This window comes from Anser cygnoides, chromosome 1 (assembly GCF_040182565.1).
Source record: "Anser cygnoides isolate HZ-2024a breed goose chromosome 1, Taihu_goose_T2T_genome, whole genome shotgun sequence".
NCBI classification, from domain to species: domain Eukaryota; kingdom Metazoa; phylum Chordata; class Aves; order Anseriformes; family Anatidae; genus Anser; species Anser cygnoides.
Genome location: NC_089873.1, coordinates 87,496,788 through 87,522,219, shown reverse-complemented (window position 1 = coordinate 87,522,219; position 25,432 = coordinate 87,496,788). Strand labels below are relative to the sequence as shown.

At 50.5% G+C, this 25,432-nt stretch overlaps 1 protein-coding gene across 1 annotated transcript in view; it reads left to right on the top strand.

Annotated features, from left to right (window-relative positions):
- Positions 1 to 1,363: 1,363 nt before the first annotated feature.
- IGSF3 (immunoglobulin superfamily member 3) overlaps positions 1,364 to 25,432 on the top strand; it is an 86,756-nt gene continuing 62,687 nt past the window's right edge. Inside the window, exon 1 of the mRNA XM_048071570.2 lies at positions 1,364 to 1,831. Coding sequence (XP_047927527.1) covers positions 1,777 to 1,831 — 55 coding nt within the window. The 5' untranslated portion in view covers positions 1,364 to 1,776. The remainder of the gene's footprint in view (positions 1,832 to 25,432) is intronic.

Sequence of the window (25,432 nt, the reverse complement as noted above, 5' to 3'; positions counted from 1 at the left end):
TTGCTATTATTTATTTCTCTAGTTATACATCATTTGAAGCATTAAAGATCTTTACCCTGCATTCATTTAGAAATGCTGAAGCTTTTCTTCAAATTAGCCCCCCAGTGCTTGCTCTAAATACTCGTGGGCTTGTTCATGAGGCCTTATAATAGGAGACTGCACGCGAACAATGTTAAGCAAGCTCAGTGATATCACACGGTGTGACGTTTCAGCCCCAAAATCACCAAAGAGAGAAGGCAAATAGACTGGTGTTTTCCATCAACTCTTATCATCACCTCTGTTCTTTTTCCAAGTCTCACTTGAAGGCAGTCTAGATGTAATTAAAGCTTAAGGGCCAACGCGTGAGCTTCATTTTCAGCGCAAAGACATCGCTAACCCTTTCTCTTCCACTCTTCCCCAGTCATTCTGCTCTCCGGCTCCTCCGTTCTCAGAGCATGACAAAGCTGCAAATTAAACCTCCCACTCCGAAAATGTCACAGCTTAAGGTTATTAGCCTGCAGAAACAGAATTTGCTGGGTCACTAGGTGCTAGCTACCACTGGATCTGCCACAGCCACCGTGCCGGGAAACGAGTCCGTATGGCAGTACAGACAGCTTCTGAGTCCTGCGTGCGCGGCTTCTTGGGACTTGGCAGGTCTTACCAGGAGGCTTGGGGCTGCCTTGGCGTGGCACAGGCGGGTTGGGTTCCTGCATTTGCAGCACCCAGGCCTGATCTGGGACCCTGTGCGTAGGCAGAAGGGTCTCCTGCACAGGGTCTGTGTGGGATCAGAGTGCCAGGAGGGTACCTGCTGTGCTATTAGTGTCACTCTTTATCTCTCGTCTTACTTCTGTGAGCAACTGAGCAAACAGGGGCTTCACTCAAAAGGATGTTCGAGCATCTGTGCCCTTGAGACGCCTTGAGGGCGTCCTTCATCTCCAGTTTACAAACAAGCCCCCTGGTCCCTCGTGTTGCCGTAGTGAGCGTTTCAGCGCTCCCTGGGTGCGCTTTCCGTGCTCTCCGGGCGCTGACGCCCGGCGGCAGCATCCCACCGCCGGCGGGGGCAGCCCTCCCGGAGCGCCGGCACCCGGGGGGGGCGTTGGGACCCTTCCCAGCTCGCAGCCCCCGAGGGCCCCCCTTCCCCTAAAAACAAAGAAACCCGCTTTACCCTTTACAACCTCGGCTTCACCCCCGCCCCACACCGGGGAGGGTTAACCTTCCCGAGCGCCTACCCCTACCCGCACCCCGACCCCGGGTGCCCCCTGCCCGCCCCTCGGGGGGCTGCCTCGGCCCGGGGGGGATCCCACCGCCCTCGCCCTCCGCCGGGGGGAGCGGGGCGGGCCGGGGCGGGCCGGGGGAGGAGTTTGGCGGCGGGGAGGAAGCGCCGGGCACCCCGCGGCGGCGGCGGCGGCAGCGCCGGGCGGGCGGGCAGGTGAGGGCGGCCCCGCTGGTTTTTGGAACTTCGCGGCCGCGGGGCTGCCGTTTCACCCCCTCATCTCCCGGTATTATCGTTATTATTTTTATATATTTATATTTTTTTTTAAGCGCTGCGCTGCCGAGGCGATCTCCCCCCATCCTCCTGCCTCCTTCCCCGGGGAGAGGAGGGGAGAAAAAGGAGGAGGAGGAGGAGGAGGAGGAGAGGGGGGAGGCTCGGCGGCCGCCCCGCTGCGGGGGCGATGCCCCCGCCCGCCTTGGCGCCTCCCCGTGCCGGCCCCGCCGCCTTCCCTTTGTGCCGCCGGGCCCGGCCCGACGCCCGCCCCGGCAGCGGCGGGACCTAGAGGCACCCGGAGCCCCGCAGCCATGCCGACCCCGCCGCCGCACCTGGCCCCGCCGCTGCTGCTCCTCCTCTGCCTCGGTAAGTGCCGGCGGGACCCCGGGGGTCCCCCCCTACCCCGCCCCGGGGCTGGGGACGCGGCTCCGGCGAGGCGGAGGGAGGAGGGGAGGAAGATGTCTGCGGGGGGGGGCGAGGGTTTCGCCTCCCCTGGCAGCCCCAGGGGACGGCCGGAGCCGGGTGCCCCCTTTTGGGGCGAGGGGCAGGGCTGGGGGACACGGGGGGCAGCGTGGGGCGCAGGAGCCGAGCCCTTCTCCCGGCTCTGGTGGGGTAAGGGGGAGACCCTTGGAGAAGGCAGCCCCCGCGGTCTGAAACGCGGCTGGGCTGCTCTGTGCCGCCTCTCCAAACTCCTCCGGTAGTTCCTCCGTCCCTGCCTGCCCACATCGGGTGCCCTGTGCCGATACATCTTGTGCCCCAAACCCCGTAAGCGCCGGGGTTTGTCCCATCCCGCGAGTGCCCGCACGCTGCTCTGCGAAGTCCTTTGGGATCCCGCTGCTGGAGGAGAGGTGCCGTAGCGGTGCGAGATCCCCTCCTGCAAATTTGGGAACGGCAGAACAGGAGGCAATTCAAAGGCTGCTTTTTTGCAGCAGCCTGCGAGCCTGGCTTAGCCCCGATGAGTCAATAGGAGCGGTTGTAGAAAATACAGCACAGCACCCTCACGCTGTTGTTGCCTGTGTATATGCGGAGCCACCTTGGAGTTGTTGTGGTTTGCCTTTTCGTTGGTAAGATTTTCTGCTCGCACTAATGCTGTGGAAGCAGTGGCGAGGCTGGCGGTCTTCCTGCCGTAGGAATTGTCACCTACCTGCTCTGCCGATTTGGAAACTACATCTTAAGTCACAGCCGTGCTCCCATGTCTCTAATCTGTGTTTGTGCATGCTTGCATGTGGCTTTTCATGCCGCCTGCCTTTCTTTAGGAAAGAGAAAGAGAGACAACTCTTTGAAATGGTTTTGGAGAGGGTTCAAACTTCCCCTAACCAGTAGCTTTCTCCTTTGGGTTCCCTGACAGAAACCATCTTAAAGCTAAGTTTATCCAGGGTGCCTCTGCCCCGCCGCTACGGGCAGCCTGCCGTAGCCCACAAGATGGGTGTAGACGAGCAGCGTTTGCTCGCTGCCTTGCCTTTGCATGCTGGATCTCCCCAGCTGAGGAGCAATAACACCCTTCTTCTGGGTTAAGTGCTCCTAATATGGAGCGAGCAGCCCGTCGCCCCGAAGCGCGCCCGGCTGATGCGGCCGTGTAGCAGCAGAGGGCATTGCCTTGCCGAAGGCTTCCCGAGGAGGTGCACAAGTGGGACCCAGGCGCCTGTGTAAGGCACCCCACGGTGGTGCTGAGCCATCTCTGGGCGCTTTTCAGTGGTTTTAACAAGGCCAGGGATGCGCGACTCAAAGCCTGGAGTTGCACTGAAGTGGTTTTAGGTTGTTGTGTGTGAAGCTGAGACATCGTTGACTTACCGGGGGAGAGGCTGGGAGTAAAAAGCCTTGCTTCGTAGCATGAATCTCGGAGTGGGTAGAAAAGGACTAGCTTTCCAAACAAGTACTGTTAATGCTAGAATGTAAGGATAAGGTACTGTGGACTGAGTGTACGGGAGAAGAAACACAACTCGATTTTTCCTTACCGTTTTGCAAACTCATCAGAATTACCGAAGGAGGAGTCGCGGTTATGCAAAGAGCCGGCAGATGATTTAATGCAACGTATCAAGCATTAACTAGCTAACGGAATCCAAGTAACTGGAAACCCAGGGTTTGAAAACCCACATCTGGCATGTGGGTGTAACATTTGTAGATCTCTGCTGTTTTTTCCCCCTCTCGCTGCAGTGTTTGTTACAGGGTTCTTTAAACAAGTGGCACTTCATCACAGCAAGTACAAAATGGGAAAATAGAGCAAGTGCTGTAAATAATCCTCATGCAGCGAGGAGACCATTAATACTTGTGCCAGCCAGTGCTAATCCTATGTGTAGTTGCAAGATTTACCTTCTTTTTTTTTGCGGGGATGCAAAGTCTGATACTACTCATATTTATGGTGTAATATATAGGAAACACAATAGGCTTCTGGGGAATGCTGAATTCATTCACATTGGTGACTGGTTTATGAATAGTTCTGTCTTTGAGTCTCCTGCAGTATCCAGAATGCCACCTGTGAATGCAATTTACAGCTCTTTGTGTTCAAACATTGCATATGTATATATGTACATAGACTCATTACCCTCTTCCTCTCTCTATTCATGCATAGTAATTGGTGATTTATTTGCGATTCCTGGAGGGGAGTACAGCCTGCAGAAGGTCTTGAAACTGCAGATCACTTGTAAATGACATGTTGGAGTGAAATAATGATGCAGGGGCGACTCCCGGAGAGACGGGGGAAGATCTTACAGGCCTGGCTGCCGGCAGAGCTCGCCTGGTGGGGAAGGGGTGCTGGCTGGGGAGCTGCCGAGCGCTGCCAAAGCGCTCTGCTATTGCTCTCTCCTGCTTCGCTGCTGCTGATGGAGAAAACGGCAGAGTGGGTGTTTGCACACGCGGGCTTTGGGGTTGTTTGTTTACCAAAGCTAGCGGCCCAGGAGCGTCGCGGGAGCCTCATCTACTCCAGGATGCATTGTTAGCATCGGTGGCCAAGATCGTGCTTGCTCCGTCTGCGTCTGCCCAAAGTGCTCTGCTGTGAGCTTCCTTTTGCAAGCCGATTGCAATGCTGTCACCCCGTGTTCGCTGCCCCTAGGTCACTGGGTGCTTGCTGCAGCACCCGGACCGTGTTTCTTTTGGGGGTGAGCCGTGGGGTGTCACGCAGTCAGGCTGAGGCTGTGCGGCGGAGGCTGCCTCGCCATGCCCGCCCCAGCCGTCTCTGCTGGGCTGGAAGGCTCCACTCGTGCACATCCCCAAGTGTAATTCTTCCCGTCCCCAAATGGGATTCCTCGGGGGGAGGCTCCCTCCCTTCAGTCTTGGCCAGGCTGCGTGACATCCTGAGGCTCCAGCAAATCCTGTTTATTTACACAGGAGGTTTTGGTTTATGCGAATTGTTGTCTTCTAGTTGACCTTCCGTCAAGTTAGATTACTTTATTAAAGCGGTTTTTATTGTAAATCGAATGTGTACTTGGAACCAGACCCATTATGTAAAGCGAAAGGCAGAATAAACAGACACGCAGACTTTGCAGGGGGAGAGGTCGCATTATGTTTGGGAAGGAGAGTGCTTCACTGTTGGGAGACTTAACAAATATTTAGGACCAGGAAAGTGTTTTTTTTTCTTGTTCCCTCTTCCATCCTTCCTGTCGTCTCAGTCTTCTTTTGTACCCCTACAAAGTCAATCACGCTCCAGCCATTGTCGCAAAGGTTATACAGACTGGTATGAAGCCAGAGGTGTTTTAGGTGGTTTAACTCAGATGAATCGGAGAGTGCTGTAAGCTGGAAACATGGTCCTCACTGTGTGACAGATAGCAATCTTTAGACCCTGCCCAGAAACTTACTAGGCTGGGAAAACTGCCTGAAAGAAAGGGGAAAGCTTTTAAAGCACAATTCAGTTTTCTTCTTGTTGCTAGGGTTCTTCTGCTCGTGATGCGACTTGTCTGCTTGTACCAAGGATGTTCAGGCCCTCCAGCCAGTGTCTGGAAAACTGCAGCATTATGATTTGCCTCTGGCTTTTGAGTTACTAAATACTCCTTGATGATAACCTGCTAAATTTGTCTCGACACCATTTTTGTATTGCCATCTATTTTCTATTCCTATGAAATACTCTTAAGGAATGGTTCTCTGGTTAAATGTCTGGTGACATTCAGCATCTGTTTCCTATCAGCTATGCAGAGGCTCAAGTCGATGCCTCTCTAGACAATGTGGGGTTTGAGTAAATTGCAGGGCAAAGAAGTTAAGTCTGCAGCTGCCTGCCATGGGCCTAGGGCAGCTGCCCTGCATTTATGTCGTTGCCAGCTCTAACCTGTTGCTCACCCTGTCCCCATCAGTGTATTGAGAGCATGTTTCCAGTGATGCATGTTAGCAAGCTTTTTGTCATTAGGAGGTTTAAGTAGAAAATGGCAAGGAGACAAAAGGAAATCTTGTCTTTCTAGCTGCTGCTAAAGTCGCATTTCAATAATCTGAGAGTAATTGAACACGAGCACAAAACCAAGCCATCTCAGTTAAAGGATGGGAAGCTTTTCTCGAGAAGGGAGAGGCTTTGCCACTCAGGACTTAAGTTTCTGCTCCATAGCTCTTGCACAAGTGCTTAAAAGCAGCACTGCTCCTGTGGCTCCGTCTTTCTGATTTCTATCTGTTGCTGGTGCCTGGTTGGTATTTGCAGGTCCAGCTTCTGCTCTTGCTGGGTGTCAGGTCTGCAGGGAAGGAAGAGGCAGCTCTCAGTTATGCGCGGGAGTGGGGAAAAGATGAGCAGTGGGAAAGCACTGGGAGGGGAAGTGAGGTGATGAACCCAGCGGCTTAGGTAGATGAGAGAAGGCTCTGGAGGCAGGATCTTGCCGAGTGCTGGGCCTTTAACCACCACGCCCATAGCTTTCAAAGCCTGAAAGACTCCTGAGTGCAAGAGAACTGTATGTAGATAGTGAGGTCTGTCTGCACCCTCTTGTCCCAGGGCAGTACTTAACTCCGCCCTCAGCCAGCTTCTCTCCTGCCAAGCTATTGCTTCCATTTGGGACTTGAAAATATTCATAGCACTTCACCTCTCTCTCCTAGTCCTGGCAGCAGCTGGACTTTACTGGTCAGGAAGCACTGTGGCTGCTGCTGAGGAGGTTCCTGTGCAGCTTCTGGCCACGAAGCTGGCCCTGTCAAGACAGCAGAAACCGGCCAGATCTGGAGTGTGTGTTGCAGAGCACCATGCAGGGCAGCTGTGCAACCACGAGCAACATCAGCGTTACTCTAACACCTCCTGTTTGGTTGGTTTGGCGCCCTGGGTTTTGTTTTTCTGGCCCTTGCAAAACGGCTTGTCAGGGGCTGACGTGGTTGGAGGTGATTTTGATGCATGGCTGTGGCAGCGCTGCCAAGTGGTGTATTCTGTGGTTTGTTTGGTTTTTGTTTTTGACTAGTTCAAAAGTGGAGATACGCAGATAGCTTCCCTTCCCAGCAAACACGTTCCCGTCTTTGTGATTACAGGGGAGTAGCGGGGAGTGGGTGCTGCATCTGGCTGTTCTGGGGAGTTTGCTTGTTTGTTTCCTTGCTGGTTGGTTCAACCTCACCTGCGTCCCTGATCTCTCTGCCTACGGCACACTGTCACTTTTATGGGTTTTGGCCTTTGTATGGAGGCTGATAAGCTTGTTAGAGGCAGCAGGAGCAGAGGTGAGGTAGACGCGTTGTTCTGTGGACTCTGCAGAGCTGAATGTCTGGTGTGTGAGCGTGAGGAGCTCGGCATTGAGGAGGGTGCTGAGCGAAATGGGTGGTTTCTGAGGCCTGTAGAGAAATGGAGACTGCAGAGTGTGATGCTGAGACCCCCAAAAGCAAAAGGTTTTCTGTTTGCCTCTCAGGGAAAGAAGGGCTCTGATCTCTCATGAGAGTGTGGGTACAGAGATTTGGCTGCTTGGGTAAAGTGAGGCCTTACTTCTTGGATAACTCCTGTTGCCTCCATTCGGCATCGTCACTAGTGACGTAGGAACCTGCCCAGTCCGCTCCAAATTTCTCTGAAGGTGGAGCTGGACTATGAATAAGAGCCACGGGAGAAGGCAGAAGGCTGTTGCCAGAAGTCATCCAGAAGCTCTTTACTCGAGAAAGCTGTGCTGCTGGAGTCTGGCACTTATTAACTCAAGTTACCCAGTACCTACGATCTTGCCAACGGGCTGTGGCTGGCTGCCAGCCCGAAATTACCAACCCGGGTGTCAGGCCTTGTTGGTTCTTTCTTGCGAGCTTGAAATAGGAGCTCCCAACAAGCCTGTGTGCCAGCCCTTCTCCTAGTCATGTTTCTTCGTACAGCTTTGTAAAGTGTTCGTGGTAATTATAGTACTTACTAATATTTATTCCCTTCTAAGCAATTATCTGAATGCGTTTATCTCCGGTGTGCTTTCAGAGTGCTCTGCCTCCTCTTGCCGTATCATTTCATCTCCCCAGCTCAGCGCGTGCTGCTCCCTCCCTTCTCCTCCTGTCAGGTCCTCAGCCCCCTCCGCCTCCTGAGCTTTTGCCTTGGCTCCTGCCAGCCTCCTTCCTCTGCTGTCTGATCGCGCTGCACAGGAGGGACAGAGATCACTGCTGAGCCACCCGCTCGGGTGATAAAGCTCTTTGTGATGAGGGCACGGGCACCGTGAGGCACCGGCTGGCGCCATACTGTGCCACCACCCGGCTTTCTGCTGGCTGCTTGTGGCCTGCAGACGGTGCCTGGAGGGTTTCACCCTTACGGTGCCGGGCTGCTTGTGATCTGCAATGCAACCAGAGGAAAGGCACTCCACCTCTGTGCCCCGCTCCTTGAAATAGAGAGGGTGACTGAAAAGGTGTCCTGGGAGTTGTGGGGGGAAAGCACAGTGTTACGGCCAAGGCCTTGCTTGCTGCTGTTAACCAAGCAGGCCAGCTTTTGCTAATGCTCCACACATTGTGAGCAATGCGTGGAAGAGATTGTTATTCCCCGATGGATTTTACCATCAGTGTTAGGGGCAGAGGAGAATGGATGTTTACCCTGAGCTCTACGCTCGCCTTGCGCAGAGGGGACTGGTGTACCCCAGGTGTACCCTGCATCTGCACCAGCCGTCGCAGCACCGCGGTTGATCTGTGGGTCACCGGCACTTGTAGAGCTGCTATGTCTAATCAGTCCCGTGCCACGGGCTAGTCAGTATTCAAATCTAATCCAGAGTGTGTAGCTGTCACATGCTTTAAGTCAACAAGCCCTCGCTCCTCTTTGCTGTGAGGCCATGGGTTTGCATTGGCTTGGGTGCTGTCAGGGAGCTTGGTAGGGGACCTTGCTGCACTGTACCCACACGGGAAGGACAGGGCTTCCAGGAGCAATTATTCAGATTTGTGCCTGTCTGAAAGCAGAGGTGTGGTGGGAGGGAGGCTGCTTTCCTCCTGGGGGAAGTTAATGTGCGGCCATGCCATCTGAGGCCACGCTGAGCTACAGCAGGCGAGGAGTGGGGGAGCCGTGCCTCGGAGAGGTGTGTGGTCTCTCAGAGGCCTGCCCATACCGTCTCGCATCTCCTGGCTATCATCTCGATGGAAAAAAAAAACAGGTGGTCCAGGCTGTCCCCATCTTTTGGCTAGCTTGTTTTGAGGGAGTATGTAGGGATGAGAGGGGTGAGTGTGAGGGAAGATTTATTGTGCCTCCAACACCTAATAGCTGCACTAGCAGGCCCACTGGGATATGTCACTAAAAGCATCCTAATGATCTTGATGTAATGGGTTGGAGCCTTGGAAACCCACATGCTGGGAAGGGCAGCCCAGGGTTTGGCATGTGGCTGCTGGAGGAGAGCTCTGTTCCTAGCAGGCTCTTCAGAGCACCAGGAGGTACCTGTCCATGAGAAGGGGCTGGAGGAGAGCCATGTATGGGGCTTTGCCATGACATGGGGATGACCTGGGGGACACAGCCAAGCACCAGCTACTACTGTTACCTCAGAGCTGCTGACTACCAGTGACTGCAGCTGCGTGGAGGCCAGCAAAGTCCCTGAAGAGACTTAATCTGAGGGAAGGGTAATTGTCTTTAGGGAGACATCTGTGTGTTGATGGAAGAGAGGGGCAGAAGAGCACTGCCTGTGAGCTTGGATGCTGCAGAGCATGCGGAGGGAGAGGTGCTGGGAGCTGCAGCTCCTACCCCAGCAGCAGGAGCTCTGCTGCTTCATGCTTCCTCCAACCACAGCTGTTCCTCAGGTGGCAAAATCTCATCTCCTGCTCCGGGCACTGGCCTGGAAAAGAGGTAGACTGTTTCTTGACTGTAAGAATGCTGGAAGTGAGACTTCACTAATGAAAAGAGTCTGCTGGTCCTGGAAGCCATCAGCAGAGCCATGAAGGCCCACTGGATCTGCAGGGATGGTGAGGAAGGGGTAGAAGCGAAGCTGGGAGACAGCAGCACTCAAGTTTTCCGATGGATGGTCTTGTGTAAAAGAAATGCATGTATGTGACCATAGAAGTGCTGTGTTAGGTGCTCTGTAGTTACAGGAGTGATGAGCACCGGTTTCTACATTGTTCTCGGTACATGGATGTGAGTCTTTAGTGTGGGTAGGGTGCAGAGAGGCTTCTGGGGAAGCATGCTGGCGCGTTAAACAGCGAGAGGCCAAAAATAAATTATCAAAAGAAAGAATTGAGAAATTAACAAACCTAAACGGATGTCTGTAGCTCTAAGAAAAGGGTGTCGTATTTGAAAGTATATTTTTGAAAATCCATTTGCTTAGTCATCTTACAGATAACTTCGCTATTTTTACCTTCTTTGCTTTGATGACACTTCACTGTCTATATAATGTATTTAGCATCTGCATTCTCTTCTCATGTACAGGCAAAATTATTTGCTAATTTTGAGTTGGCTTTGTACAATTGCTGTATCTCTTGGCTGTGAAGTAAGTGAAGAAATGTTCTTAAAACTATTTTAAAGGAGTATAGTTGGTATTATTTGTAGAATTATAGCACCATAGAATGGTTTGGGTTGGAAGGGACCTTAAAGACCATCTAATTCCATCCCTACTGCCACGGGCAGGGATGTCTCCCACTAGACCGGGTTGCACAAAGCCCCATCCAACCTGGCTTTAAACATTCCCAGGGATGGGGCATCCACAACTTCTCTGGGTAAGATTTCCCTTTATTTAACTCATCTCCTTTGTCTGCAATCAGATTTGAATAGTGTATGTATTTCCGTGCCATGTTACATATAATAAAGACTCTGCACTCAGCTCCCCCAACAGAAAAATAGGGATGTTTGGGTTAAGCACAGTAATCTACTGGGGAATGAATGCAAGATCAAGGGCATTTGCAGATTTTTATTTCTGTCTTTTGCAGGGGCTGTGGCATTGCTAGCAGGTTGCTCGCAAATGGTGGCTTAGATTACTGCTCTTGCAGGCAGCAACATTTGCATCTTGCCATTCCTATTTGATCTGCAAGCAACGATGAGAGCTGTATACTTGAATTCAGATTTTCAGAGTAGCAGTCTGCAGTCATTAGGGCAGTGCTTAGACCCCAGAGGCTTGTTCTGTGTTTTCATCCTGTTTCAGTAACTGTGTCTCTTGTTATCTTGTTCCTGAATATTTTCTCTTGTAAGAGAAGACTGTTTGTTGCAGCTGTTAAACCTCAAATGTCTTGAATTTCCCTTAGGGAAGGGGAGGAAGAGTTCCTGAGGTTTCTGCATGAGAAGACTGCAGAAACACCTACGTGTGTTATCCTAAGTATACAGCCGGGAGGTGTTATTGGTGCTGTCCTAAGCAACGGATGAATTCTGGCTAGTTCAGCCTGTGATTCTTCTCTCTTACTGTGCTGAAGAGGTTTAGGGAGGTAGTTAAAGTTTCTTTTTCTCTTTGGCATGTAGTAGCACTGGATGCCTCTGGTTGCTGTTGTCAGAGCAGTGCAGCTAGGAGGTGTCAAAGGAAATTATGGATGTTTGTTTGGTCTCCTGGCTGGATATAATAATGAGTATTTTAGTGAAATGTGCATTGAATAAACACTGGGTAAATCTCCTAGGACAAGCACTGCTGGTGTCTGGAACTGTGCTTGTCTCTTATGGCAGAATTTTAAGAAAAATCATCTGATAAGAAGAGCTTTGCGCCATGCGTTTGGTTTCCAGTGATTCAGTGATTTGTAATGTTCCTTCTTATGTTTCCTCTTAAACCAACCAACTTTAGGAGAGGGTTATCTGGGTAAAAATTTTGTATGCCTATACTGCTGTCGGTGTTGGTTCTTCCTCCCCCGTCAATGGTACCAGCAGTTCATCTGGGCTCAGGCATGACCCATTGCTGTGCTAATGTGTTCGTGTCACCCTGCTGGCCTGATGGAGCCTGTCAGCCCAGCCTTTTGTGGCTGGAGATGGTTTGGGTCTCGTTTACACCGCTTTGCTGGGCAGAAGCATGGGAGTGGATCCTTCCTCAGCAGAAGGGGTCAGCAGACCTGGAGCAGGTGGAAATCTCCATTCATGTGATCACTGCTTTGTGCAGTCACTGATAATTTTTTTTTTGAACTTCTTGCAGTCCTTTTTGCCTTTTCAGTGCTTCTCTTCATGCTCGGATGTGCTCAGTAGCACTGCATAACTGGTGGCATTGTCTTTGCTTCACTGCACAGCTCTCTCCAGCTTCCCTCCTGCCTGCTCTGGTGGCTTCTGGTCTTCCTCCAGGTGGGAAGGAAGGAGTGTTTTAATGGTATGGTAAAAGTTAGTGTGTTAAAACAAACAAAAACACAATAAACCAAGCTCCCACCCCCCATCTCCATGGTAGTGGAGGTCTCTGTGTCACCTTCTCCCCACCTTTGTGCTGGTGTCCACCAGGTTCTTCAGTCCCTAACTGGTCTGGAGTGTGTGGCATTCTGGTGCAGTCTCTGTGTCTCATCAGCTGGTTTCACTGATTTGCTGTTAGGGCCCATAATCAGGGTAAAATCTCTGGGGTGTAGCTATTTACAGGAGGGAGAAAAAAAACCCTTCCTGACTTGCATCAAACAAGAGTTTTATTCTCATTAATTGAATTCCTCTAGAGTCAGATAACTTGGGCATGTTGAAATCAGATAAATAAAAAATGTCTCTCCCTGGTAGCTATGTAAGCCTTTCCTTAACTCCCTGATCAGAAGGGACCAGGCTCTGCTAAATAGGTAGCTGAAGATCAAAACTTCTGCGTGCATCTGCTCTTCGGGGAGTTCAGGCGGGAGGACAATCAGTGCTGCGTATCAGCAGAGGGAGAATTTGCCTCTCCCCTCGCCATCCCTTATCACAGATCATCGGGAAAGATTTTGTGTTTGAAGTGACACGCTCTTCAGTCACCCTGAGACGTGTGGTCTGTGCCCAGAAAGTGGGGCTGTGCTTCCTTACAGATCTGCGGACGTGGGAAGGGGCAAGCCTGCTCTTGCTGCGTTGGGGTGTGCTGCCTTTGAAGCATCTCTTGGCCACGCTGGCCCCTCTCCTCTCATCACATGGGTGCCGAGAAGCGTTGTGGCAGGAGGACCTCTGGACTTGTGCCCAAGCTGTGGTGTGCCTGAGCTGATGCTGTCACCCTGAAAAAATCCAGCTTGCAGCTTTTTCCAGACTCCATCCATCAAGTCAGGCTGTGGTGCCCGTGGTCACAAGGGCATGTCCCTTTCTTCGTTGTGTGTGTGCTGGCTCTTGGCGTGATGCTGGAGGCTGGCGCCCCTCTGGTGCAGCAGGGGCTGTTGCTTAGTCTGGGGACCTCCCTCCCTGCGCCCACATGCAGCAGTGGGGTACCTGGCTTCTCAGTGCTCCCCGTTTGCCAGCACGGCTTCTGCTTGTCTTGGTTTTCAGCCAACACCCTTTGGGGTCTTTCTGCTTTCCTCCTCCTGTGCCTGAACTTAAACGTTCCCCCCCCCCCTTTCTTTCATTGGTGTTTGTCCCATAGCTGTTCACAGCACCAAGGCAGTGGCATGTGCCCCCATCCTCAGGACACTTTCCGCCTTCTCTCCTGTGCACACCACCTGCTGCCTCTGCTGTCACGCAGCGGCATGCTGCTGGCGCGAGCGTCCTGAGTGCGCCGACCTCCCCATCACAGCGTTCCTCCTAAACGCTTTTACTTCTGCCTTACTGGGTGACACTAGCGGTGCTTCTCCGGGATAGCCCCTTTTTTCTACCTCCAACTTGTTCCCCAAACCTTACCAACCTGTACAAACAAAGAGGACTGGCACACAGATAAAAGCCTGCCTTGACCTGGTGATTCTCCCTGTGCTCCTCTTCTCCACCCCTATCACAAATGTAGATTTTCTAACCCTTTTGGTTTCCTTAAGGGTCCCAGCTTGTTTTCCCTTGTCTTTGCTGTTCACTACTCATAGCTTCTCTCTCTCTCAACGCAAAGCTGCTTTATCCCCTCCTCCAGCAGCTGCTCTGTCTCTGCAAGCCCCAAGGGGTGCTCTGGCTGGAGCTGTACCTCCCAGCCCAGACCTCTGCCAGTTTATTCTGTCTCTATGACTTACTTTGCAAGGGTTTTTTTGATGTTCAGTGCTAATGTATGTCTCGGTGGTGCTCCACCACTGCCTTTCTTGACTCAGCAACTGCCTTTCTTTCTGGAGTTTTTCTCCACGTCCTGTTGTCTTTGCCTTCTCCTGCCTCTCTAGCAGAGCCTTTCTTAGGTCCTCATGAGTATCCTCTACCCAGCTTCAGGACTTTTTTTTTTTTTTGAAGGCTTTTAGGGGCTCTTTCTGTGGCTCTTTCCACCTCTTCCTGTAGTCCCTGTGTCAAGGTAATGTTACCCATTAATAAAATGGGACTGGCCTGTCTCCGGTGTTACAAGTTCACGTTTCCATTTAAGTCAAAATCTTGGCCTCTGCCTCTAGCACTTAAATGTGTGCACGTGCCCACCCGGGTCTTTCTGCTCAAACTGCAGCACTTCCTATCTGTCTCTGCCTCTGAAATTTGTTCAGCTTTTTGTGCTTTCTGCTCATTCCTGTGAACTTAAATTAGTTCCTCCTCTTCTGCCTTGCCAAATGGAAGAGCCCTTCCTCGCCTCATTCCACCTTGTCTTTTCCAGTGCCGAAGCCTTGGCTCTCCCCTCTGCATGGTTTGTGATTCCCAGCCTCTATCTCTGGTTTGGTTTCCTCAGGCTGGTTTCTCAGAGAAACGTGGCTTATCTGATCGTGCTGCCTCCGTCTGCCTCCCCTTCCCGGGTAACCTGGGAGCCCTTTGGCCAATTTCACGCAAATCTGACGGGAGCAGGGAGAGCTCGCAGATAAGCGAGTCCCTACAAGTTTTGTGAAGAGGCTGAGTGCGAGGGGGTGGCGGGGACTGCAGAGACCCTTTTCTTCAAGGACTCCTGCTGTGTCTCCAAATTACTGTGCCAGCCACAGGAAAAGCTTCAGCTGAAGCTTCCAGTCAAATCATTAGCCTTGGAGACAGCCTCCCTCCTGATGGCAGAGGAAGCTAGGCTTCATTAAGTCCCTCGCTCTTAGGGCTGTTTGCTGAAAGTGGTGGCTCGGAGCCCTTCTATTTTCTCCCGTGTGCTTGGGAGCAGCCCGCGGCAAGCAGCTGCAGCACTGCTTCACCTGGTGCTTTGCCACGAGGCCTGCCAGAAACGCGCCGTGGTGGCCTCCGGCGGGCTGCCGGCATGGCCTCACGTGGCCTCCTGCTCCCTGGAGGTGCTCCTCGGCTGAAGTCCCCTGGCTGCTGATGAGATGCGTTGTTGGCCCCCGTCCTTTAACCCCAAAGGGACAAAAAAGGTGTTCTTGATGTCTTAGTGGGTTATTTTTTGCTTTTGGCTCTCTATGGGGATCAAGCACAGGGAGAGAGGAGTGCATGTGCTGCTGAGAACAAAGTAAGCAGAAAAGCAAGATGGCTTTTTTCTGTGGCAGCTGATGCCTAGATCAAGTTAACTGTGTACTGAAACCACATTTCTAAGCTGAACTTCTCAGGCTGAGTGTGTGTCTGCTGCTGTTTGCTCTGGAAAGGAGCTGGCACAGCAAGGTTGATCTGAGTAGGTGCCTGGTGCTGAGGTAAGGCAAATAAGAGCCCACAGCAGCAGTGAATGTAAGCCCATCTGATCGTCTGTCGCACCGACTGAGGTTGGCAGGGACCTCTGGAGCACATCTGGTCCAACCCCCTGCTCGAGCACGGCCACCCAGAGCATGTTGCACAGGCCAACGACCTGGTGGCTTATGAAGGTCTCCAAGGAGGGAGACCCCACAGCCTCTCTGGGCAGCCTGTGCCAGCACTCCGCTACCCACACGGTAAGGAGGTGCTTCTGATGTTCAGCTGGCACCTCCTGTGTTCCAGCTTTTGCCCAGTGCCTCTTGTCCTGGCACTGGGCACCACTGAAAGGAGCCTAGTGCCATCCTCATTGCCCCGTCCCTTTAGGTGTTTATCCACACTGACAAGATCCCTCTGAGCCTCCTCTTCTCCAGGCTGAGCAGTCCCAACTCTCCCAGCCTCTCCTCACAGGAGAGTTGCTCCAGTCCCTTCACCATCTTTGTGGCCCTTTGCTGGGCTCTCTCCAGTCCGCCCCTGTGTCTCCTGTACTGGGGGGCCCAGAACTGGACCCAGTGTCCCAGGTATGCCCTCACCAGTGCTGAGCGGAGAGGAAGCTTCACCTCCCTCCACCTGCTGGCAGCACTCCTAATGCAGCCAGGATGCCATCAGAGCCTCCTTTGCAGCAAGGGCACGCTGCTGGCTCGTGTTCACCTCGGTGTCTGCCAGGACCCCCGGGGCCTTTTCTGCAGAGCTGCTTTCCAGCTGGGTGGCCCCCAGCATGTGCTGGTGCATGGCGTGGTTCCTCACAGGGAGGAGAATCCCGTCTGACTCTCCGTCTCGTTCCTCGGTGATAGCATCATGTTATGAATGGTTGTCGGGGGAAGGAGTGTGCCTTTCTCCCAGACGGGAAACAATAGTAACGTAAATACTTCTACATCTCTTTTTTTTTTTTTCTGATTTCCCAAATACCAGAAAGCACCTGTCCTCCCTTTTGAAATGGGAGCCTTGGTAATTTGGTGACAACTGCTGAAAGTCTCTGTAGCATGTCAAACTAATAAATTACAGTGTAAGGAGCTGAAGAGTTCTGACATCTTAATTAGCAATAAGAGGCAGTAGGTAGCTGAAGAATCTCCCCGGATCTGTATCTGTCTTTCAGGGATGGTCTCTAACCGAATCACGGAGATTTTGCGAGACAGCATCTTGCCGACAGTGCACTGGGAGAATCTGGGGGAACATGGAAACTGCTGTTGTGCAGCCACGTTTTTGCATTCTTTTGATCCTTTATGGTGGGGTGGGAAAACCATTTTAAAGAAATGGATGCTTTTAGGCAGTACACTTGACTCCAGGGATAACTTTATTTACTGTTTACCTGAAAGCTGTTTCTGCGGAAGAAGAGGTACATGGTGGCAGCTTTGCCTTGCAAATTGGATGTTCTCTCATGATAATGGCCATGGCTGAGGGGTACAAATGCTTCTTCAGTGTGCCAGGAGGAAACAGGAGAGATTGCTCTTGGCTGCATTCATTTCTAGTTATTACACTTTATAACTTTTTGCTGTGCTGCTTCTACAGAACTATGTGCTCAAAAGGAGGTGTGGACCAGGTGCAGAGCCCATGCTGAAGGACACAGCTGAAGTGCTGGAGAAGCGTGCTTTGGAAGGCGATGGTAGGGATGGAGGGGTGTGCAGCCGCGCAGCTTGCCATTAGCGCTTCCAGACTTTCTGTATCTAAGAGATTACATCTCTCTTCTTAGACAACAAATGATTTGGGGATGAGCAACTGCTAGATGGCTGGTTTTTAGTGTGAAGAGGCTCCAGCCCTAGCCCAGAAGAAGCATGCAAGTGAAGGTCCTAGAGAGAGAGTCAGAGTGTTGACCTCCTAAATGTCATCCTTACCAAAATAAGAGGAAACATGGAGTCAGAGCAAGGAGGGGGGAAAGAAGCCAAATAAGCAAATTCCACAAGCACAGAAAGATGGGCCAGAACCACCGGAGTTTCTCTTGGAAACCTCTTTTATCTCTTGGAGGTAAAAGGAGAGTGCTGCACGTGTGTGTGCTCCCTCCCTCCACTTGCTTCAAATAAAAAGAGCAAGGAGCTTTCTTTTTCTTCAGGAAAAGGAAGTTCAAAGGAAGATAAGGGACCAGGCTCTTCATGGATCAGAAGTATTTTGGAAGACTTCTTCATGAAAGAGAGGGAATTCCCGTAATGAAAGGCTGGGTAGTACATAGCATTTCCTTTTGACAAGGATATTGTGAAGGTGAGATTTGGGACTCCACACTTTCTCTCTTGAGAGAGTATTTTAAACATTTGGGATGTTATGAGGTGAATTACAGCAATAATAGGGGCATTCTGTTGTTTAATATTGGGAAGGATTGCAGAGCGTGCAGGAAAATGAAAAAAGAAGTGATACTAAAACATTATTGACTGTGAAACAAAATGAGGTTTCTTATTGTCTGAGAGTGAGTGATCACGCAGGGAATAGTGTTTGACAATCCCAGGACTGACCCCGGCTGTTGAACATGTAGGACCAGAAGACTAAAGAAGGATAATAAAAAGAAATTCAGAGGCTGCAGGGCATAATGAACTATGTCAGAAATTTCCTGCCTAGCTTTGTCGTTCTAACAATGTCATTTTTCCCTCCCCTCCGGATAGGTTGGGAACGCAGACCATCTAAGAGTTCAGCAGCCTGAGACGTGTGTTGATACTGCATAGCTTTGATACTGGCATGACAATGCTGAATCTATTAGAGGTCTGGGACCACTACAAGAGATGCCAGAGTAAATGGTGTGTCCTTACGTGTATTTTAAGAGCTAAAGGAACAGAAGGAAAAAACACACGTATCAGTCTTGGGAGATTGCACTTTTTGTGTGGGTCTACATTAAATCCTACAGTGCGTACCTGTGGTTGTGGCTTCAAAGCTTAGGCTGGGAAGGCAGTAATGAAACCATCACTACTTTTCACTGGAAAATACAAAAGTAGGCAGTACCTTGGATGTTCCAGCCAGGCCGCTGTAAATGCTGCTGTGTCAGTACAGTAGTGCTTAACCACACCTGGAAGAAGTGGTAGTGATAAAAGTCAGCAGGGTGTGTGTTCAGCATGCTGTTGGGAAGAAGAAGCTCCTAAGGATAAGACACAAGGAGCTGTGCAAGTTTTAAGTAATGCGTGGGCAAATCAACACTTCCTGCCTGCATATTCCCAATATAAATATAATCTGCTAGGGAGCTTCTGCTTGCGTATTTTTCCCATAATGATAAGGGTAGTGATGGAATGGTATATGAAGAACATGCTGATCCAGGAGCTGGGAAAGTCCTGTTCTGACCTTGGAGGAAGAGAAATGCTTGATTAAATAGGTTCTGTGCTTAGGGTAGAGCCCATCCTGCAAAATGAGCCTGTAGTGCTGCTTGAGCACTCTGCTGTCCTCTGGGGTTAGTCAAAACTGGAAGGAAACAAAATTCCTTTGGGGAACACGAGGACTTCAGATTACAAGGGACTCTTCTCAGCAGCTTTGCGGGAAAATAGTCAAACCATAATAAGTAGTGGGTATGTTGCACAAAGATATTTGAGCCCCCAACAGTTGCTTACCATTACAAATCCTAGCCAGCAGGACAAGTCGGCTCAGTCTTTCCTTCATACCTCAGCAAGTAATGTTATCATCCACCTTTTACATCAGGTACACCTTGATCCACCAACTTTCTCAAGCCCATGTGAAGTAAGGAGGCTGAGCACCACAGGCTGTTGGGCTTGGGGACCGACGCACAGAGCGGATGTCCTGCCATCCTCTGTCCTTTTGTTAAAATGGGGTGTTACCCTTTTCTCTTTATGCAGGCCTGGTTGACTGGCTTCTGGATGTTTGGGTCCCCGACTTTTCGAGTTACGGTAGATTAAAGAATAGTTTCAGATTTTAGTACAGCCAAATAGGTTTAAATCTACTTTCTGTTGGGATGGTTGAGAATGACAGAACTGTAAGAGCAGGAGATCTTGTCTTGTGCATCCCCCAGGACAGGCTCATCTCCACCTGTGGTATTCCTGAAGAAGTTAAATGTCTGTTAGAAGAAGCCCTGTTGTGAGACGCTTCATGGTCTCACAGAGCAATCTCTCTGGTGCCTCAGTTTCCTTGCTGCTGGCAAGTTAGAAATATACCTATCCCCCATGTCCAGCTCCGGAGTCTCTCCTCTTCAAGTCCAAGTTTTTTTCCTGTCTTCTCCATGTCCGATACTGTGAATTACCCCTTCTTTTCAGCGTTTGTAGAAGTTGAAAAGTTGTAGTAATAGAAATGATCTGTGGTTCAAGAATAAGCCATTCTAAGGCAGTGTTTAAAACTAGCGTATTTTAATGTGCCTAATTATAGACACAGAGAAAAAACAGAGGAATGTGACATTCATATAATATGAGGTTTGCTGTAAAAAAAAAAAAATCACAAGGGCAGATCACATTTAACACTGTGCAGCTGTAGAATACCAATGCTGTGCTGTGGAAAGTAAGGAAGTCATCTGTCAATATAAGGACCAGATCTGAGAAGAACCAAGGGATGAAAAATGGCTCTGATCTTGGCAAGGGGGTTGGATGTCTGACTGGCTGCATAATTATACCAGAGGTACAAGACCTCTTTTGCAGTCAGAGCTTGGGAAGCTAGTCACAGGCCAGAGCAATCTATGGTGATTAAAAGAAATGTCACCTCTTTCATATTTATTGAAAGCATTTTTCTTAAAAGACAGTAAACATCTGCTGTGGAAGTGAGTGGATGTGAAACAGAGCAGCAAGCAGGGATGAGTGAAAGCAGTTGTGTTGGAAGAACAAAGCTTCGTTGGCTGCTCCTGTCTCGTTTGCCTGTGCTTTGATATTTCCCTGCTGATTGTGATATTTCCATACCAATTATTGTATAAATTGTTCCTGGCTGACCTCTCCACTTAGCCATCCTTAGTTGGCTCAGCAGTGGGAGGAATTTGAATGAGGAGTGAATAGCTGCTCGACTCGGTTCAGGAAGGACAGTCCACGTGGCAGGATGGTGGCAGGAGTGGAGGAGGAGGATATGGGATCAGGCACCCTTGGTAGCACAATTTAAACATCAAAGCAAGAGGGTGGAGGGTAGGGAAAGGGTTGTTCTGCAGGTGGCTCCAGCCAGCCTTTCAGTACAGTCAACCGTCTTGGCATGACAAGAAATACATCAAGCAAAAGACTGAATTTTCCCAGAATGAGGCTTCACAGTAATAATGGTGTGTTGGGGGGGAGGGCAGAGGGGTTTACCACATGTTTTCTTCTGATAGCATTGTTTTTTCCATCTGGCAGCAGGTTGCGGCGCACAGAGATTGTCCCCGCTGTGAGTCATTTATGCAAAAATTAAGCCTGAACCTAATTTTTACTTGTGCACGTTAAGAGGAGGCTTCACAGAATAGCAGGTGTACATTGCTAGAAGATTGCCTGGTTTTGGTGTTACCTGCAGTAGCGGGGTCTCCTGTAGAGACCACAACAGTCTTCAGCCGATGCAAATTAAGATAGCTGCTTGGGGATGTGTTATCAGTGGCTGGACAACTGTGAGCTTGGAAGAGCCTTCCTGAAACGAAACAGGGTTTTGTGGGTTTGGGTTTTGCAGGGTTTGGGTCAGGGTTTGCAGGAACGGCCAACGCACGGACTGCTGCAGCTTGAGGATGCTCCTGCCCACCCTACCGTTTCCCATCGTGTCCTGCCCAGGAGCTGCTGGTGTGGCCTCACCGGTGGTGCTGCCTGCCTTCTTTGTGGTGCAAGGCAATTGTACAGGAGATGGGGGGGGGGGGGGGGGGGGGAGTGATAAATTAAAACTACCATTAATAAAGTGATGTTCTTGAACAGTTTGAAAACACTGCTTGGTGTTTCCCTGCCCTTGGCATGGCATCCTTTCTCCTCCGGCATCGGAGCGGGGAAGGGGTACACCCACTGCGTCCTGCAGCTCTGGGCTGGGGCTGGTGGTGCTGAGCACAGACAGAGGAGCCGTCTGCTGGCACCAGCCTCGAGCTGAGCCCCGTGTCCTGCAGCGAGGGTCAGCTGCTCCCCCCCTAAGCAAGCCCCTAACCCGCAGGAGGCAGTGGTGTGCTTGGTGCTCGCACCTGCTCGTGGGTGCATGCCCAGAGCCTCTCTCACACTAGGAAGGAGACGTTTTAGCATAACTGCTCTTTAGCACTTGTGTCTGAATTGTCTTCATTGCTGGGGACTTCCTGCCAGCTCCCATGGTCTAGTGCAGATGCCCATTTTTCATAGCCAAGCAGGGTTTGTGCACGCTCCCCTTCCCTGCCCTGTGCATGGGCAGAAGTTCCCGCTGTGGTTCTCAGGGGGTGTTTGGGGGAGCCGGTTCAGTTGGCTGTGCTTCTAGACAAAAAGCTGAAAGAGGGCATTACTTGCTCCTGTTGTCATATAGCCAATGCAGTCTGCAGACCAGGTGTGGCTGTATTGCTGATGGGCACAGCTTGCGATTACACAGGTTGTGAAGGGGCATGAGGGCAGCTCTGCCAGGTCAGACTAAGGGGCCCCCTAGCTCAGTATCACATCTCAAAAAGCGTCTGTAGGCCTTTTGCAGATATGCAGTTGCAGCTCGTTTTTGGAGCCTCCTGGGCCTGATGTGACCTACCTATTTAGTAGTCCTTTTTCAAGCACTTTTTCCATCCCTGTTTGGAGCTGTGCAGGCTTTCCAGGTGCACAGCATACCTTGGTGAGGAGGTCCCCAGGTCAGCTGTGAGTTGCAAGAATGTCTCCTCTGGTATGAAACTGGATCTGACCAATCCTGGTTGGCAGGCCTTGGTTTTTAAACAGTAAGACGTGGTAAATGGTCACTTCTTGACCACTGTCTCCATGGCATCTGCAATTGTATGGACTTCTACAAGATCCTCTCAAAGGCATCTCCCCTTCCCAGGCCTGAGTCCTTTCCTGCCCCATCATTTCTTATGTAGAAACTGTTTCCCACCATTTATTGTCCTTGTTCTCTTCTGAAACCCTTCCTGTAAAACCTATAAATTGAACAAATGATAGCAGCAACAAAAGAAACCACAAATGCGCTCCATGTGTTTGTGCAGGGGACAGTGAGAGGAGAAAGAGGAATCTCTTTGGAAATGCTTTTTGTCTAGTAACTGTAGTCTACAGCACAAAGTAATTCTTAAGGAGAGTTTAAGATTAGCATGCAGTTCAGTTATTGACAAATACTGCCTTCGAGCCTCCGAGCGAAGGAAAACTGCTGTGAAGCTGCAGGAGTAGAAAAAGCCCCTCAAGCTACAGAATCCATTTGGTGTTCAGAGCTGCCAGCCCTATACTTCTGGAAGATATGGAAAACATAAAGACTTTTTTTAATTCCTCTCTAATGATTAGGGACCTAGGATAATACTCCTTCTAAGAGCATGAGTTTCTCTTTTAGATTAAAGGTACAGTGGCAGTGACTATTGCTGTCTAAGATAGCTTGATGGAGCATGGTGTGGTGCAGGCGTGGCCCACGCTTTCAGCAACGGGGAGAGTGTTTGTGCAAGACGTTCCTGGTCATGCGGTCCCTAATTTTTGTTTATGTTGGTGTGTCGATGCTGTGGTAGAGTTTCTGTGTGCATAGCCGCCTGCTCTTTCATTGTACCCACTAATCCATTGTAGTAACTCTTGGATCAGTGTTCTCAGATATAGTTTTGCATACCTGTTCTTCCAAAAGGGACCTGAAAGCCCACCATCTTCCCAAAGAATAAACATTTGGCCCTTCCTGAAATGGGGCATCTTCAGGGTATTTCAATCTGGGCACCTGACGTGACGAGTTGTGTCTGAAAAACCCGAGCTCTGAGCTCTTCATGTCTCCATGTGGAAAAGTTAGCTTTTGCTGTAGTCAGTTGGCATTACTGGGAGGGTGTTGATTTTGAAAAGACAAAATAAGCGATGATTTGCAGCACTACTGGGTGAAATGCCTCGCTGACAGGGATGCTCAGCACACGCCTTTCTTGTCTGCGGGTTGAGCAGAGAGGCGTTGAAGCCTTGGCTGTGAGTCGGCACACGAACGGCCAGGTGACTCAGGCACTGTGCTTCTCCCCTGCCCTGCTGCTGAAGCTCTTCCTTTTCACCTGCCTTTCCAAAATGCTCAAGGTGAAACCGTGGCCCCTGGAGCTGTCTGAGCGGGCTGTGCTGGGAGCGGGCATCTGTGGTGCCTCGGTGCCAGCCGGTCTGCTTGTAGCATTGCCTGGTGCCCCATAGACACATGTCCCTGCCTGCCTCCTCCTCCTTGCCCCACACACCTCATTCCTCCAAATCGGGGCTTGGGAATGCCAGTGGAGCTGCAAAGAGCTGCCCGGCTCTTGTTTCTCTTGTGCTTAGCTCAAAAGGCCTGGAGAACAACCCTCATCTGGAGGGGATGAGGATGAGGGAACACTTCCTCTGGAGCATGCGGGATTTGCTGCCTTTTGGAAAAAAAAGCAGATGCAAAGCCCCATCATTTCTTATTAATTTTAAAGTAGCTCTTGGCTCGCTACCTCCTCCATATCAGCCCTCACATTGTCAGTAAATTATATTGGATTTGCAATTAAAAGCCAGCTGTGCCAGTGAAGTACTAGCCAAATGCCAAACTTAACCGTCTCCTAGGCTTCCTAAGGGAGGTGTGGAGCACAAAACTCTTCCTTCAGTGAGCTCTTCTCTTGCTTCAAGAGGACAAGATAAGAGTTTAAAATGGGATCTCAGGCATATTATTTTTGCTAATCAAAACGCTTGCTCACTAAGAAATGCAATTTGATATTGTATGTGCCTGGATAGAGCAATTCCCAGAGCTTGAGAACTGCCAAACGTGCTTTACCATGCAAGAAGTTAACCCTTTGGGAAGAGACCTTCTAGTGCTGCACATCTGTCTCAGGCTGATCGTTTTTCTCCTTCCCTTTCTCAGTTGCATTATTTATTTGAGAAGTGTTTTTTTTCTTTCTGTGGTGTGTGCTTTTTCTAAGCATTGAAAAGCTCTCGTGCCCCTCTGTGCTGGAGCAGGGACTTGCAGCTCGGCTGGGGGAAGAGCACCATAGATATGCTGCATCTTGCCCCTCTGGAGATGCACCCGGCTCAACCCAATGCTGAGCCTAAGCCTCTCAATCCGAGAGGCTGAACAGAAACTTGCTGCAAGTTGCAGCAAAACACCAGCTCTTTTGTCTCCCTTCCAGGCTGAAGCTCTCCTTCCAGGCAGGGCTTTTCTCACACCAGCTTCTCCTGTCCTTCAGTTTCGCAGATTTCTAGAGCCAGGATGGGAAGCATGATGCTTACCGCCTCTTACATCTCTCCCTTTCCTCAGATCCACCAAGTGGGGCTGGGAGGTGAGGTACTGTGTGCGGGTGTGAGAGGGGAACGGAAGAGGAGGAATGTAAAAAGCAGGTTTCATCCAAACCTGGAGCAGCACGACGGGTTGTAGGGTGACCATCAGGTTCCTGAAAGCCACTGGCAAAGGAAGGAGGAGGCCCACCTTCACGCTGGCCACGAGGCTGGTGAGAACCTACCTGTGTGCATCAGGGTGTGGAGATTCATGCTGTGGATCCCTGAGGTTGTGATCTTGCCAGTGAGCTTTGGAAGGGCTGGTACGTGTTCCTGATAAAGTGTTGTTTTTCAGCGGGATGGTTGGGGAACTCCGCAAAGTGTTTTCTACGTAAAAACAACAGTAGTGCTTTAAAAGCCCACAAAACAAGGTCATGCACTCAGCAGCTAAGATATACCCGAATGAGTGTTGTTTGGGCAACTTTCAGATCCTGCCGCTGCATGTTTGCATGGTGGTGCAATTTTAATTGTCGTTGCAGTGTACAGATACCTTGTTTGCAGCAAGGCTACATGTGCATACAGAAATTGTATTATGAGCTGTCTTTGTGTGTGCAGTAAAGATCTTGTCCTTCCTGCTTTAAAAACAGTTCTTCACTTCAAAGGCTGTGGTGTTTGCTTTGTCCTTTGGCCTTTATGGGGAGAGAAGAGGCTGTCTGCACCGTAGATGTTAGTTGTCTCTAGCAGTATCTATCCTCAGGATAAAGAGATTGTATGAAGAGCAAACAGTGTGGGAGCATTTGCCTCTGCCGTTCATCTCCCTGTTTGTTTCAGATGTGCTAGCTTTCCCCGTCCGTCTCTTAAATCACGTTATTTCATAAAGAGTAAAAAGAAACGTAATTCGGACCAGCAGCGAGCTGAGCCCGAGTTAATAGTTTG